The 14,437-nt window shown below is 38.7% G+C and overlaps 1 protein-coding gene and 1 non-coding gene across 2 annotated transcripts in view; both read right to left on the bottom strand.

The window, feature by feature from the left end:
- Positions 1-3,003: 3,003 nt before the first annotated feature.
- The window catches only part of RUNDC3B (RUN domain containing 3B), a 173,006-nt gene continuing 161,572 nt past the window's right edge, over positions 3,004-14,437 (bottom strand). Inside the window, exon 12 of the mRNA XM_052638590.1 lies at positions 3,004-3,149. Coding sequence (XP_052494550.1) covers positions 3,004-3,149 — 146 coding nt within the window. The remainder of the gene's footprint in view (positions 3,150-14,437) is intronic.
- On the bottom strand, positions 12,962-13,033 carry TRNAS-GGA (transfer RNA serine (anticodon GGA)). The gene has a single exon. It is a non-coding gene; the product is annotated as a tRNA-Ser (tRNA).

Raw genomic sequence — 14,437 nt, 5'->3', positions numbered from 1 at the left:
AGGTACCACCATGGCATTGGTATAATTTTATCTTCCCCCTCCTATCTGTGGGGAAAAAAAGCTAAAGCAAAATAGAAGTTGCTTTGCTTACTAAAGAGCAAAGTGGACTAGGTAAAAGAAATTAAGGGCCCTGATGTTCAAAGCAGTCACGTGACCTTTCCAGAGTAATCCAGTGGATGAGTTTATCAAAACCAGAAACTAACCAACAATGGGAAATTTAACAAAGAATTTACATAAGTTGTAAATTTGAGAAACATTTTTAACCACTTGAAAACTTGTATGTACATCTAATAAAGAGGACTTAAAACCAACTTAGTCTACTTGGATGTTTAAGGTTCCTGTCAGTCACACTTAATGGTAGTTTGCATTTGGTACTTACTGTTTCAGAACTTATAAGTTTATTTAATGTTGACTTTATCCTGATGCCATCACATAGGTGCTGAGAGGATGGTGGTGGGTCCATTTTACACGTCAGAAAACAAACAGGGTTACATAAATCACAACTCAGCCAAAACCACGACTGTCCTGTACCACTTGAGTGAATGTTGTCAATTTTAAAGCATGTCATTTTTTAGAAAATAAAAATAATTTGAAACAAAATGAAGATTTCTCCAAAATCAGTTTCATATTAGTATTTGAGGTGTTAATATACACTTACCACATTTGTTGAAACAAAAATTCAGTGTATACCTTGAATCAATAACATTTTGTCAAAGAAAAAATAAGACTACTACTGCATGGTACAAAATGTTTAATATACATGCAACAAGTATCGTACATCAAGGCAACAAAATACGCATGGAAATAGTAGCATATAGTTCAGCCTTCTATTTAGGGCAGAGTGTGTGAACAATGAACACTACTGAAGATAGAGACATACCTCATGCAAACATCAACAGACTACCTCTATAACTAGCGTGGAATGAACTGTGTAGAAACCTGAAGTCACATTAGCAGCTCAGTTTTACACCAAGAGCTCCAAGAAAGGAGGAAGAGTCGCTGTCCTCAGATGCCATGTTTCAGTATGCGTTCAGCAGCGTGTGAAGATGCACAAGATTCGGTACACGTTAGACCAAATCTGAAAATTTTGATCAATTATGGAGTCCTGTATTTCCTTTCTATATTATAAAAATGTATGGAAAATGTAACAATGATTTTCTTTAATTATTGAAGGATAATGTCATTTGAGAGTGGACCATGAATGAAAGCATTTAAATAGTCTGACTGTTAGGAAAGCAGCAGCAACAGTGCTTAAGGCTAGCCTAAAATTTTCGAAGTTCCTCCCACCCTTAATTGTCTCTCATTTGCTCCTCCCAAGGTTTCCAGTAACCTTGTTTTAACCTTCCTTCCATTCCCCATGCTGAATTACAAATTGCTGTAGATACATCATTCACAATAAGGTATACAGACTTAAGACTAGATTGATGGTACCATTTCTCAAGAATATTTGCATTACTACAAGTACCAAAGACTTAAGCTAAAGGAAGAAAGCTCTGAGTATGTTCTGATACATCTAAATAATTTAAGGGCTTCCAGGTCTTCTTTATCCCTGAAATGACATTGTTTGAACTGTCTTAACATATGACTAGCCTTGTTACTGTTTATTATCTTCAATTCTGAATAATGAGAGTCAAGTATTGCAGAGAACCACCACACTCCCACATTTCGAACACAAAGAATGACTGTGGTAAGTGCTGCTTTTCTCTCAATATTTTAGGAGGAATGTTCTTTCAATAGTCAAAGTTGCTAAGTTTGAATGTAATGTTTTATTAACAAATAAAAAATAGCATACAAAGTCCCAGATAAGTACTGTAGTAGCCTCTTCATGTAAACAATGTATAAAAGATCTTTGGCACAATTGACCATGTTTTCCTCATATTACTTACTCTAGAAAATATACTTCGTACATTTCCTCTTTCAATATGGTGGAATTTGGGGGGACCAAATGTACAATTGTTTCAAAATTTGCAAAAATTTAAAAGACATCTCAGAGCTTTTTAAGAAAACTAATTTTTAACTAGTAATTTTTAAGGTCAGTTTTAAAATGAGATTATGGCATGATTAATGACAGAAGCTGTTAAAGCACGTGAGACACAATTCATTCTTGCACACGAGAGAAAATAGCACTGGATGTCAGGCATGCTGTTAAGTGTGGTGATTAGCCTGCTGATCCTTATCTTAAAGCTTCTCAAATCCTTAAATGAACTTGATATCTTTCCTGATAAAACTGTTTTCAACATCTGTTCTACATTTTTCAGTTTTTCCAATTTATGGGACATAAATGTGATCAATTTTAAAATTGGTAAACTTTAAAGGAAATTTTGGAAAACAAAGTGTTATTCATTTTACCTAAATGGCCTAAAATACTGTAAAATACTTTCCTTGTGCCCCAACACAAGTAACTGCCTAAATGCACATCCTACAAAATTTATAAAATGCTGAATGGAATTTTAGGTTGATGCTAAATGGTAACTGTTACAGACAAACTGAATAAATTGCTATGAAACTGCAGCTGAGAACCTTTCTCCTCACTTCAAAGACAAGGCATTTAGACATCAGAACCTGGGAAGGAGTTCATGAAGTATGAAATAAGTCATTTTTAGAAAATGTAATCATTGAATAAGAGAGCAAAAGAAAATACTTAAATATCTAGAATAAAACCTTGAACTCAGTCTCTGGCAACTATGATACATTTAAATATATGAAAATCAGCTGAATAATAAATATGTACAATTTGCAATGGATTATTAGAGGATATCTGAAAGTTTTTTAAGCCTATTTTTAAACTTCAGTGACAAATATAATCATTTTTAAATGAAAAATGGCAGCATTTTTTTTTTCACCCAGAAGTTTACATGGAGCGGACTGAATTCTCTAATATAAGCAACAGAATTCCAGACATGTCCCAGAACAATATAAAATTCCAAAGATTTTCCCAGCAGTCCAACTTACGTATGTGGAATATTTGCAACATAAAAACTTCTGGCTTTCACATACAATTTTTCAGGATGGAGTCAGACCTGGACTTGTCATCTCTGTTGTAGGACTTGCAAGGTAGTCATTCGATTTTAGGCTTGTTAGAGATTTGTAACTTGCCACTGATGTTAGAGACCCACAGAGGCCAAGTAACGAGGGAGTATCTTCTTTACCTGAAAATTAGGATAAGATAACAAATATTTAGTTGCTCTTGAAGCTTGATACTAGTAAGATCCTAAAACCATTAAACCATACATACTGTATAAAACAGTGCAAACATACTGTAAAATCAAACATTTGTATGTTGACTTTTGATCTTCCAGTAGTTTCAATGCTACCCCTTATAGAAACATTACAGTGGGATTATTTGTGCTTCTTTTAAGGTTCTAGATATGGAAGCTTGAGATATTCTGGAACAAATATGGAATTTACCTTTTGGGGGGAGAATATGGGCATATCCAATTAGTAAAGAATAACAAAAAACTACAGCAACAACACAAGTGCCCAGGCGACAGAAACACCAGGAAATGCGCATGTGGGTAAAGGTGAAGCGATGCAGAAGCAGCAGAACTGCTGCAGTTCAGCTGGAGGCCTGACCTAGGGAACCTCTGCCCACTGACTGAATAAACATTCAGCATCTACTCTGCACCAGGGATACGGTTACCTGCTAGAAGTCAGTCGGTCCCTGAAGGAGGAGTGGCAGAGGTCTGTGTCCATGCCTGGGGAAAACACGTTCTTTCCCAAGCAGAACAAGTTTAACCCCCACTGTGCACATGCTTGCTCTAAGGGGCCGGCCTAAGGCTGTGAAAGGCTAGTAAGGTGAAAATCAGTTTTCCAGAGAAGATGGAAAGCTTAGGCTTTACTCACATGGTTACAGAAATGTAAACTGACCCAGATGTCAGAGGTTTCTGAATATCATACACTGTTTCAAACAGCCCCTCTGCAGTGCCTTCACTGTCATGCAATATGATCATTGTGGGGCACTCTCCTTTATTAAAAAATCACAGCCTGAGAAAGGACATGGAGTCTGTTGTAGTCGTCGTCATATTCCCAGTGCTAGCACACAGGAGACCAGCATTACGTAATTATATAATGAATGATTCAGTAAGAACCGTGCTGGGACATGAAAGAATGCCTGTGTTCTTTACAGCCGTGTGACCCGGGGAAAGGCATCTTCTCTGAGCCTGCTCCTTCCTTTGTAAAATGAGAACAGACACCAAAAGATGACTATGTTCACTACATGGTTTCGCTAATAAAATATAGGAAGGTAAAACACTGTTAGGAAAACATATGCAAGAATAATTGTTACATTCGGGTTTTAAATGTTATCATATTTTGATGAAGGAATTCCCTGGTGGCTCAGATTGTAAAGCATCTGCCTACAATGCAGGAGACCTAGGTTCAATCCCTGAGTTGGGAAGATCCTCTGGAGAAGGAAATGGCACCCCACTCCAGTACTCTTGCCTGGAAAATCCCATGGATGGAGGAGCGTGGTAGGCTACAGTCCATGGGGTCACAAAGAGTCAGACACGACTGAGCGACTTCACTTTATTTTGATGATAACATTTGTTATCATCAAAAGATACAGATGTTCCTTTTAAGGTCTAAGCTTAGAGACCTATTTCAGGCCATTTAGAGTTCTTGCTAAATGCTCCAAGAACTCAAATGCTTGAATGGTTTCTCCCAAATTCCTAATTCATCATTGACCTATAATATTGCAAAGATATTCACTGCTAATTACACACACATAAAGGTGCAATTCAGTGGTATTAATTACATTCACACTATGTGCAACCATCACCAACCACTATTTCAAAAAATTTTCATCATGCCAAACAAAAACTCCCTACCTCTTTAAACAGTAAACTTTCCTTTCTCCCATTCCCCTCAGTCTCAAAACCTCTAATCTACTTTCTGTGAATTTGCCTGTCCTAGATTCATTCTTAAAAGTGGAATCATACAGCATTTGCCCTTTTGTGTCTGGCTTATTTCACTTAATGTAATATTTTTTTAAAGGCCCATGCATGTGGTATGTATTCCTTTTCCATGGCTCAATAACATTCCATGGTGTGTATATATATGACATTTTGTTACTCCACTCATCTGTATGGACATCTGAGTTGTTTCCACCTATCGACTACTTAAAATAATTCTGCTGTGAACACTGGCATCCAAGTATCTGAGTCCTATTTTCAATTCTTTGAGAGTATATACTTAGATTACACATATTTTTAAAACATACAGATTATAACACAGTAATTGCAAAGACTAAAAGTCTAACATAAAGATATAAAAATACAAAATCAAGTAATGGAAACCTTTTATGTATGAATTACAAAGTAAAATAAAGTTAAGGTATATTTTTCTTTTAAAAACATCTTAACTCACTAGTGAAGAGGCTAGAAACAGTGACCAGTCCAATCATAACAGGGACCTCTATGGCCCAGATTATGTTCTCCAGTATCATTTTCTAGTGTAAGGAAACAGGACTTCTTGGAGAAACAGCTAATTCTGAGTATGGGCATGAAATGTACCAAAGAAACTCAGAACATCTTGTTTTCCACAAAGCAAGGAAGCTGTGACAGACTACCAGGATGTCAAAAGGAACCGTCTTTTAAAGGGTCTCTCAGTGTGCAAAAAGGTCAGTGACCTCCTAATGCTGCTGCTGCTGCTGCTGCTAAGTCACTTCAGTCGTGTCCGACTCTGTGCGACCCCAGAGACGGCAGCCCACCAGGCTCCCCCATCCCTGGGATTCTCCAGGCAAGAACACTGGAGTGGGCTGCCATTTCCTTCTCCAATGCATAAAAGTGAAAAGTGAAAGTGAAGTCACTCAGTCGTGTCCGACTCTTAGCGACCCCATGGACTGCAGCCTACCAGGCTCCTCTGCCCATGGGATTTTCCAGGCAAGAGTCCTGGAGTGGGGTGCCATTGCCTTCTCCGACCTCCTAATGACTGTACTAAAAAAGATGCATTATTTATACTGTATTCTTCCCAATGAAATTAAAAGACGCTTACTCCTTGGAAGAAAAGTTATGACCAACTTAGACAGCATATTAAAAAGCAGAGACATCACTTTGCAAACAAAGGTCTGTCTAGTCAAAGCTATGGTTTTTCCAGTGGTCATGTATAGATGTGAGAGTTGGACTATAAAGAAAGCTGAGCACCGAAGAATTGATGCTTTTGAACTGTGGTGTTGGAGAAGACTCTTGAGAGTCCCTTGGACTACAAGGAGATCCAATCAGTCCATCCTAAAGGAAATCAATCCTGGGTGTTCACTGGAAGGACTGATGTTGAAGCTGAAACTCCAATACTTTGGCCACCTGATGCAAAGAGCTGACTCATTTGAAAAGACCCTGATGCTGGGAAAGACTGAGGGCAGAAGGAGGAGGAGACGACAGAGGATGAGATGGTTGGATGGCATCACTGACTCAAAGGACACGAGTAAACTTGGAGTTGGTGATGGACGGGGAGGCCTGGCATGCTGCAGTCTATTGGGTCGCAAAGAGTCGGAGACGACTGAGCGACTGAACTGAACTGACTGATTCTTCCCAAATATATGTAACCAGAATATACTAAGAATGAACGACTAGAGAAATTTAAATTGTCAGGGATTTAACAAAACAGTTGGCTAGGTGCATAAAATACATAAATTTCAAATGAGAGAAAAAGTTGGGGGGAGGGGCACGGTGCTCTGCTAGATGAAAGGACACCAAAGAGATTGAAAACTAAATGCTCTGTGTGATCCCTGACTGGATCAAAAAAAAAAAAAAAGCAATAAACAATCAGAAAATTAAGAAACATTTCCAGTTACAGTAGCATCTAAAAGAGTAAAATACTTAGGAATAAAGCAAAAGTATGAAGGTGTGTACACTGACAACTACAAAATAGTGCTGTAAGAAAGTTGAGGTTAAAATAAATGAAAAAACATCCCTTATTTTGATGGACTGGAAGATAATATTGTTAAGATGGCAATGTTTCCCAAATCTAAAAACTCAATGTAATCCCCATCAAAATTCTAACTGCCTTTTTTTAGAAATGACAAGTTGATTCTAAAATTCATATGGGGGCTTCCCTGGTGGTCCAGTGGTAAAGAATCTGCCTGCCAACTCTGGAGACATGGGTTCGACCCCTGCTCCAGGAAGATCCCACGAAACGACTGAGCATATGCACCACAACTACTGAGCCTGAGCTCTAGAGCTTGGGAAACACAACTACTGCAGCCTGAGTGCCCTAGAGGCTGTGGTCCACAACAAGAGAAGCCACTGCAATGAGAAGCCCGAGCACTGCAACTTGACAGTACCCCCACTCACCCAAACTAGACAAAGCCTGCACGCAGCAATCAAGACGCAGTGGGGTCAACAATAAATAAGTGAATACAAACTATATTTGAAATAAAGTAATAGGAAATGCAAAGGATCCCAAACTTAACAATCTTGAAAAAGAACAAAGTTGTAGGACTCACATGTCCTGATTTCAAGCTTACTGCAAAGCTACAGTAATTTAAGGCAGTGTGATATGGACTAAGGATGATGTGGCGCCATAATAGACACACAGACCATCAGAACAGAACTGAGACTCCAGAAATGAACACACACACGTATGGGTAATGGATTTCAACAAGAGTTCTAGGACCATTCAGTGAGGGAAAGAACAGTCTTTTCAAAAAATGGTCCAGGAACAACTGACTACACACAAAAAGAATAAAACTAGAACCTTAGTTCACACCATATACAAAAATACATATACCTTGGATACATAGTTCAGTTCAGTTCAGTCGCTCAGTCGTGTCCGACTCTTTGCAACCCCATGAATTGCAGCACACCAGGCCTCCCTGTCCATCACCAACTCCCGGAGTTCACGCAAACTCATGTTCATCGAGTCGATGATGCCATCCAGCCATCTCATCCTCTGTAGTCCCCTTCTCCTCCTGCCCCCAATCCCTTCCAGCATCAGGGTCTTTACCAATAAGTCAACTCTTCGCATGAGGTGGCCAAAGTACTGGAGTTTCAGCTTTGGCACCAGTCCTTCCAAGGAACACCCAGGATTGATCTCCTTTAGAATGGACTGGTTGGATCTCCTTGCAGTCCAGGGGACTCTCAAGAGTCTTCTCCAACACCACAGTTCAAAAGCATCAATTCTTTGGCACTCAGCTTTCTTCACAGTCCAACTCTCACATCCATACATGACTACTGGAAAAACCATAGCCTTGACTAGACGGACCTTAGTCACCAAAGGAATGTCTCTGCTGTTGAATATGCTATCTAGGTTAGTCATAACTTTCCTTCCAAGGAGTAAGCGTCTTTTAACTTCATGGCTGCAATCACCATCTGCAGAGATTTTGGAGCCCCCAAAAATAAAGTCTGACACTGTTTCCACTGTTTCCCCATCTATTTCCCATGAAGTGATGGGATCAGATGCCATGATCTTCATTTTCTGAATGTTGAGCTTTAAGCCAACTTTTTCACTCTCCTCTTTCACTTTCATCAAGAGGCTTTTGAGTTCCTCTTCACTTTTTCCCATAAGGGTGATATCATCTGCATATCTGAGGTTATTGATATTTCTCCCAGCAATCTTGATTCCACCTTGTGCTTCTTCCAGCCCAGCGTTTCTCATGATATACTCTGCATATAAGTTAAATAAGCAGGGTGACAATACACAGCCTTGACGTACTCCTTTTCCTATTTGGAACCAGTCTGTTGTTCCATATCCAGTTCTAACTGTTGCTTCCTGACCTACATATAGGTTTCTCAAGAGGCAGGTCAGGTGGTCTGGTATTCCCACCTCTTGAAGAATATTCCACAGTTTATCATGATCCACACAGTCAAAGGCTTTGGCATAGTCAATAAAGCAGAAGTAGATGTTTTTCTGGAATTCTCTTGCTTTTTTGTTGATCCAATGGATGTTGGCAATTTGATCTCTGGTTCCTCTGCCTTTTCTAAATCTAATTTGAACATCTGAAAGTTCACAGTTCACCTACTGTTGAAGCCTGGCTTGGAGAATTTTGAGCATTAATTTACTAGCGTGTGAGATGAGTGCAATTGTGCAGTAGTTTGAGCATTCTTTGGCATTGCCTTTCTTTGGGACTGGAATGAAAACTGACCTTTTCCAGTCCTGTGGCCACTGCTGAGTTTTCCACGTTTGCTGGCATATTGAGTGCAGCACTTTCACAGCATCATCTTTCAGGGTTTGAAATAGCTCAACTGGAATTCCATCACCTCCACTAGCTTTGTTCATAGTGATGCTTTCTAAGGCCCACTTGACTTCACATTCCAGGATGTCTGGCTCTAGGTGAGTGATCACACCATCATGATTATCTTGGTCATGAAGATCTTTTTTGTACAGTTCTATGTATTCTTGCCACCTCTTCTTAATATCTTCTGCTTCTGTTAGGTCCATACCATTTCTGTCTTTTATTGAGCCCATCTTTGCATGAAATGTTCCCTTGAGATCTCTAATTTTCTTGAAGAGATCTCTAGTCTTTCCCATTCTGTTGTTTTCCTCTCTTCCTTTGCATTGATCGCTGAAGAAGGCTTTCTTATCTCTCCTTGCTATTCTTTGGAACTCTGCATTCAGATGCTTATATCTTTCTTTTTCTCCTATCCTTTTCACTTCTCTTCTTCTCACAGCTATTTGTAAGGCCTCCCCAGACAGCCATTTTGCTTTTTTGCATTTCTTTTCCATGGGGATGGTCTTGATCCCTGTTTCCTGTACAATGTCACGAACCTCCGTCCATAGTTCATCAGGCACTCTATCTATCAGATCTAGTCCCTTAAATCTATTTCTCACTTCCACCATATAATCATAAGGGATTTGATTTAGGTCATACCTGAATGGTCTAGTGGTTTTCCCTACTTTCTTCAATTTCAGTCTGAATTTGGCAATAAGGAGTTCATGATCTGAGCCACAGTCAGCTCCCGGTCTTGTTTTTGCTGACTGTATAGAGCTTCTCCATCTTTGGCTGCAAAGAATATAATCAATCTGATTTTGGTGTTGACCATCTGGTGATGTCCATGTGTAGAGTCTTCTCTTGTGCTGTTGGAAGAGGGTGTTTGCTATGACCAGTGTGTTCTCTTGGGAAAACTCTATTAGCCTTTGCCCTGCTTCATTCCGTATCCAAGGCCAAATTTGCCTGTTACTCCAGTATACCTATACTTAATACATATAGCTATACTTAATACATATACCTTGGATTAGGCAGCATTTTCTTAGATGTGACACCAACAAAAACACAAGCAACCCAAAGAAAAACTAGATAAATTGTATTTTGTCAAAATCGACAACTTTGTAAGTTAAAGAATATTAGCAAGAAAGTGAAAACACACACCTCAGAAAGGGAGAAAATACCTGCAATTTGTATTATCTGCTACAGGTCTACAATCCAAAATAAACATAAAGAACTATCACAACTCAACAATAAAAAGACAATGCAATTTTCAAATGGTCAAAGGATCTGAGTAGACATTTCTCTGAAGGTGATATACAAATGGCCAATAAGCACATGAAAAGATGTTCAACATTATTATGCATCAGCACAGTCCATGTCAAAACCATGAAATTCCACTTCATACCTACTGGATGGCTATTTTAAAAGGTGAAGTCGCTCAGTCGTGTCCGACTCTTTGCGACCCCATGGACTGTAACCTACCAGCCTTCTCTGTCCATTGGATTCTCCAGGCAAGAATACTGGAGTGGGTTGCCATTTCCTTCTCCAGGGGATCTTCCCAACCCAGGGATCGAACCCGGGTCTCCCGCATTGGAGGCAGACGCTTTAACCTCTGAGCCACCAGGGAAGCCAGACAATAAATAGTGTTGGTGTGGGTGAGGAGAAAATGAAATCCTCCCTGCTGGTGGGACTGCAAAATGCAACTGTCTGTTCAAAAAAAAAAAAAAAAAAAACCACAAGTTTGGCAGTTCCTCAAATGGTTAAACATATGATCCAGCCAATTCTGTTCTTGGATATATACCCAAGAGAAAAATATAAGTTCACTCAAAACCTTGTACATGAATGTTCATGGCAGCAGCATTCATCAAAGCCCCAAAGTGGAAACAACCCAAACGTTCCAACAGCGAATGCACACACTGCGGTGCAGCCACACAACGGAAGGTTATTTGAGCATAAAAGGAAATGAAGCAACTGATGGATGCTGTGGCGTGGAAGAACTGTGAAAACATGCTAAGTCAAAAAAAAACAGGCCCAAAAGAAGCTACACTTTGTATGATTTCATTTTATGAAATGTTCAGAACAGAAAAATTCAAAGAGAAGATAGATTAGTAGTCACCAGGAGGAGGGGGAAGGAGGAATTGGGACTGAACCCTAGTAGGTACAACAGGGCTTCTTTACTAGGTGATGGCCATGTTCTGAAATTAGACAGTGGTGATGGTTACACATGCTGAATATGCTAAACACCATTGAATTGTACGCTTTAATATGGTGAGTTTAAAAATTTTGTTTTATAAAATGATAGATTTTATGTTATAAGAATTATAATGAAACAGGTTTTTTTTTTTTAAGTCTAAAAGAACTTCTAAAATAAAAGTGCTGAGAGATATGGACAAATGCGTTCTAGTTTAATTGTTGGCATTTTCTTTTTTGGGGGGGGGTTTATTTTTTTTGGTTAGACTTGATGAAATACGTAGCTGTTAGCATAATAGCAGTCACATATGAAAGGCTTAATACATGCTTCCTAAAAAAAGACAACTTTTCAATCTTCCTATCAACAACTGTGGCACATTTTAACTTATAAAATTTTTTTTAAATTTAAATAATCAGTAGGAATGTAGAATTTCCTTTTGTTTTATATCTCTTTACTATATCATTCATTAAAATAAATCCTTGAGGAATGTAGGGACCTATACAAAGGCATAAAAGGTTCTTCTGTTTGAATAAAATTTTAGAATACAAGCACATATTTCTTTTCTCCAAGTAATAAGTAACAAATCTCTATTTCTTAGGACTTGTCACATAGAGATGTTAATACTTTTAACTAAAAATGTGAAAAATATGTAAAAGTAATGGTCATTTACAGTTCTATCACTAAATTAACCACTTCAAACAATACATTTGATGTATTTAATTTCCAGTATTTGTTTTTAGAAGGGAAAAATATCTATTATGTTTGAAAAAATGACATATTCATTATAAAAATTTAATCAATGCAGCAAAGCACAGAAAGAAATTTTAATGAACTTACCATCCAGCTTACATTCAACAAGAAAAGTAGGTACAAAGAACATTATAAAATTGGGATGATGTCATGAAAGTCTTTAAATTAAATTTTTTTCATTTTTACTGTGATGCAATGTAAGAAACAGCCAGGAAAAGAAACGGTGAACTTCCAATACATTTTTTTCCTGAAGAGTCAGTATTTTTCGAAAGAGTAATCTATGTTGAGAGAGCATGAAAAATGTATAGCTACCCATCAAGTTTGAGTGTTTTCTAACATGTATCAATTTTAGAATTACCTATTGAACTCTTAAAATTCAACAGTTTAAAAAACAAAGGAATTCAAGTTGAAAACAGACTAAGACAGGAAGAGATATTTCACTGGAGGATACTGATGGCAAATAAGTTCACAAAAATGAACGTCACTTGCCATCATGCATGCTGAGTGGCTCAGTTGTATCCGACTCTTTGTGACCCCATGGACTTCAGCCCAAGAGGCTCCTCTGTCCACATAATTTCCCAGGCAAGAATACTGTAGTGGGTTGCCATTTCCTCCTCTAGGGGATCTTCTTGACCCAGGAATCGAACCCATATCTCCTGAGTCTTCCTTCACTGGGAGGCAGATTTTTTACCACTGAGCCACCTGGGAAGCCCATCAGGGAAATGCAGATTAAACCCATGGTGAGATAGTGAAAGTGAAGTCACTCAGTCATGTCTGACTCCTTGTGACCCCATGGACTGTAGCCCACCAGGCTCCTCCCTCCATGGGATTCTCCAGGCAAGAGTACTGGAGTGGGTTGCCATTTCCTTCTCCAGGGGATCTTCCCGACCCAGGGATCGAACCTTGGTCTCCTGCATTCCAGGCAGACGCTTTAACCTCTGAGCCACCAGGGAAGCTGCATAGCTTTAACAATGGCTAAAATAAAAAACTGTGACAACACTGAAAGATGGTAAGGATGTGGACAAATTGGATTGCTCATACATTGCTGGTGGGGATACAAAACAGAACAGTCACTCTGAAAAATAGTTGGGCAGATTCTTAAAAACCTAAACATGCAACCACCATACAACCTAGCAGCTGTACTCCTAGCTATTCATCCCAGAGAAAGTAAGACTTAGGTTCACACAAACACCTATAAATAAAGGTTCATAGCAGCTTAGTCCATTTCAGCTGCTATACCAGAAATATCATAAACTGGGTGGCTTATAAACCACAGAAATTTGTTTTTCACAGTTCTGGAAACTGGGAAATCCAAGCTCAAGGTCACTGCAAATTCGGTGTCTGGTTATGGTCCGTCTCCTGGTTTCTATACAGTAGTCTTCTCACTCTGTCCTAACAAGACTAAAGGGGGAAAGGAGCTCTCTGGGGGTCTCTCTTTAAGGGCACTAATCCCATTCATGAAGCCTCCATTCTCATACCTAATCATCTCCCAACACCCACGTTCTAATATTCTCATACCAGACATTTGGTTTCGACAGATGAATCTAGGGGAACACAAACATTCAGTCAATGGTAGCAGCTTTACAGTCCTCAAGTGTAAACCAACCTAAACATCCCTCAATGACTGGTTTCAAAACAAAACAAAAATGATACAGCACATCCATACCATGGAATATTCTTAGCAATAAAAAAAGCAAAAATAAAAATAAAGAAAGCAATAAAAAAAATAGACACGTAACAACTGGGACAGATCTCAGGGGAATTATGCTGAGTGAAAAAATACAACCCAAAGAGTCCATGTACTATCTTAATACTCTTCATGATGTTATTATACAACATTCTTCATAATTTCATGACATATTACAGTAACATAGAACAGATTAGTGCTTGCTGTGGGTTAGGGAAGGGGCAGAGGTAAGGCATGGCTGGAAGGGAGGTGGGTATGGTTATAAAGGGCAGCATAAGGGATCCCTGTGGTGAAGGAACTGTCCATGTCTGAATGGTGGTATGTATACAGGGACCGACACATGTAAAATGTCATAAACTAAAAACACACATGACTGAGTACCTGTAAGTCTGAGTGAAATCAGTGGATTATGCTGTCAATTTCATAGATGTGATATTGTACAGTTTTGTAAGATGTTGCCCAGGAGGCAAACTGAGTGAAGGGTATATGGAGACCTCTGTATTATTTATTAAGCTGCATGTGAATCTATACCATTACTTCAAAATAAAAAGTTAAATTTTAAAAAGGGGGTAGCTACAGAAATTCTTCAAAGTGATAAGCATTCAGGGAAAAGTACAGAATGTAAACAAATATTAAGTGGACAGAATAACCTTGGGCATACATAGTTTTG

This window comes from Budorcas taxicolor, chromosome 4 (assembly GCF_023091745.1).
Source record: "Budorcas taxicolor isolate Tak-1 chromosome 4, Takin1.1, whole genome shotgun sequence".
In the NCBI taxonomy this organism is placed as follows: Eukaryota; Metazoa; Chordata; class Mammalia; order Artiodactyla; family Bovidae; genus Budorcas; species Budorcas taxicolor.
This window is presented reverse-complemented; position numbering and strand designations above follow the sequence as displayed.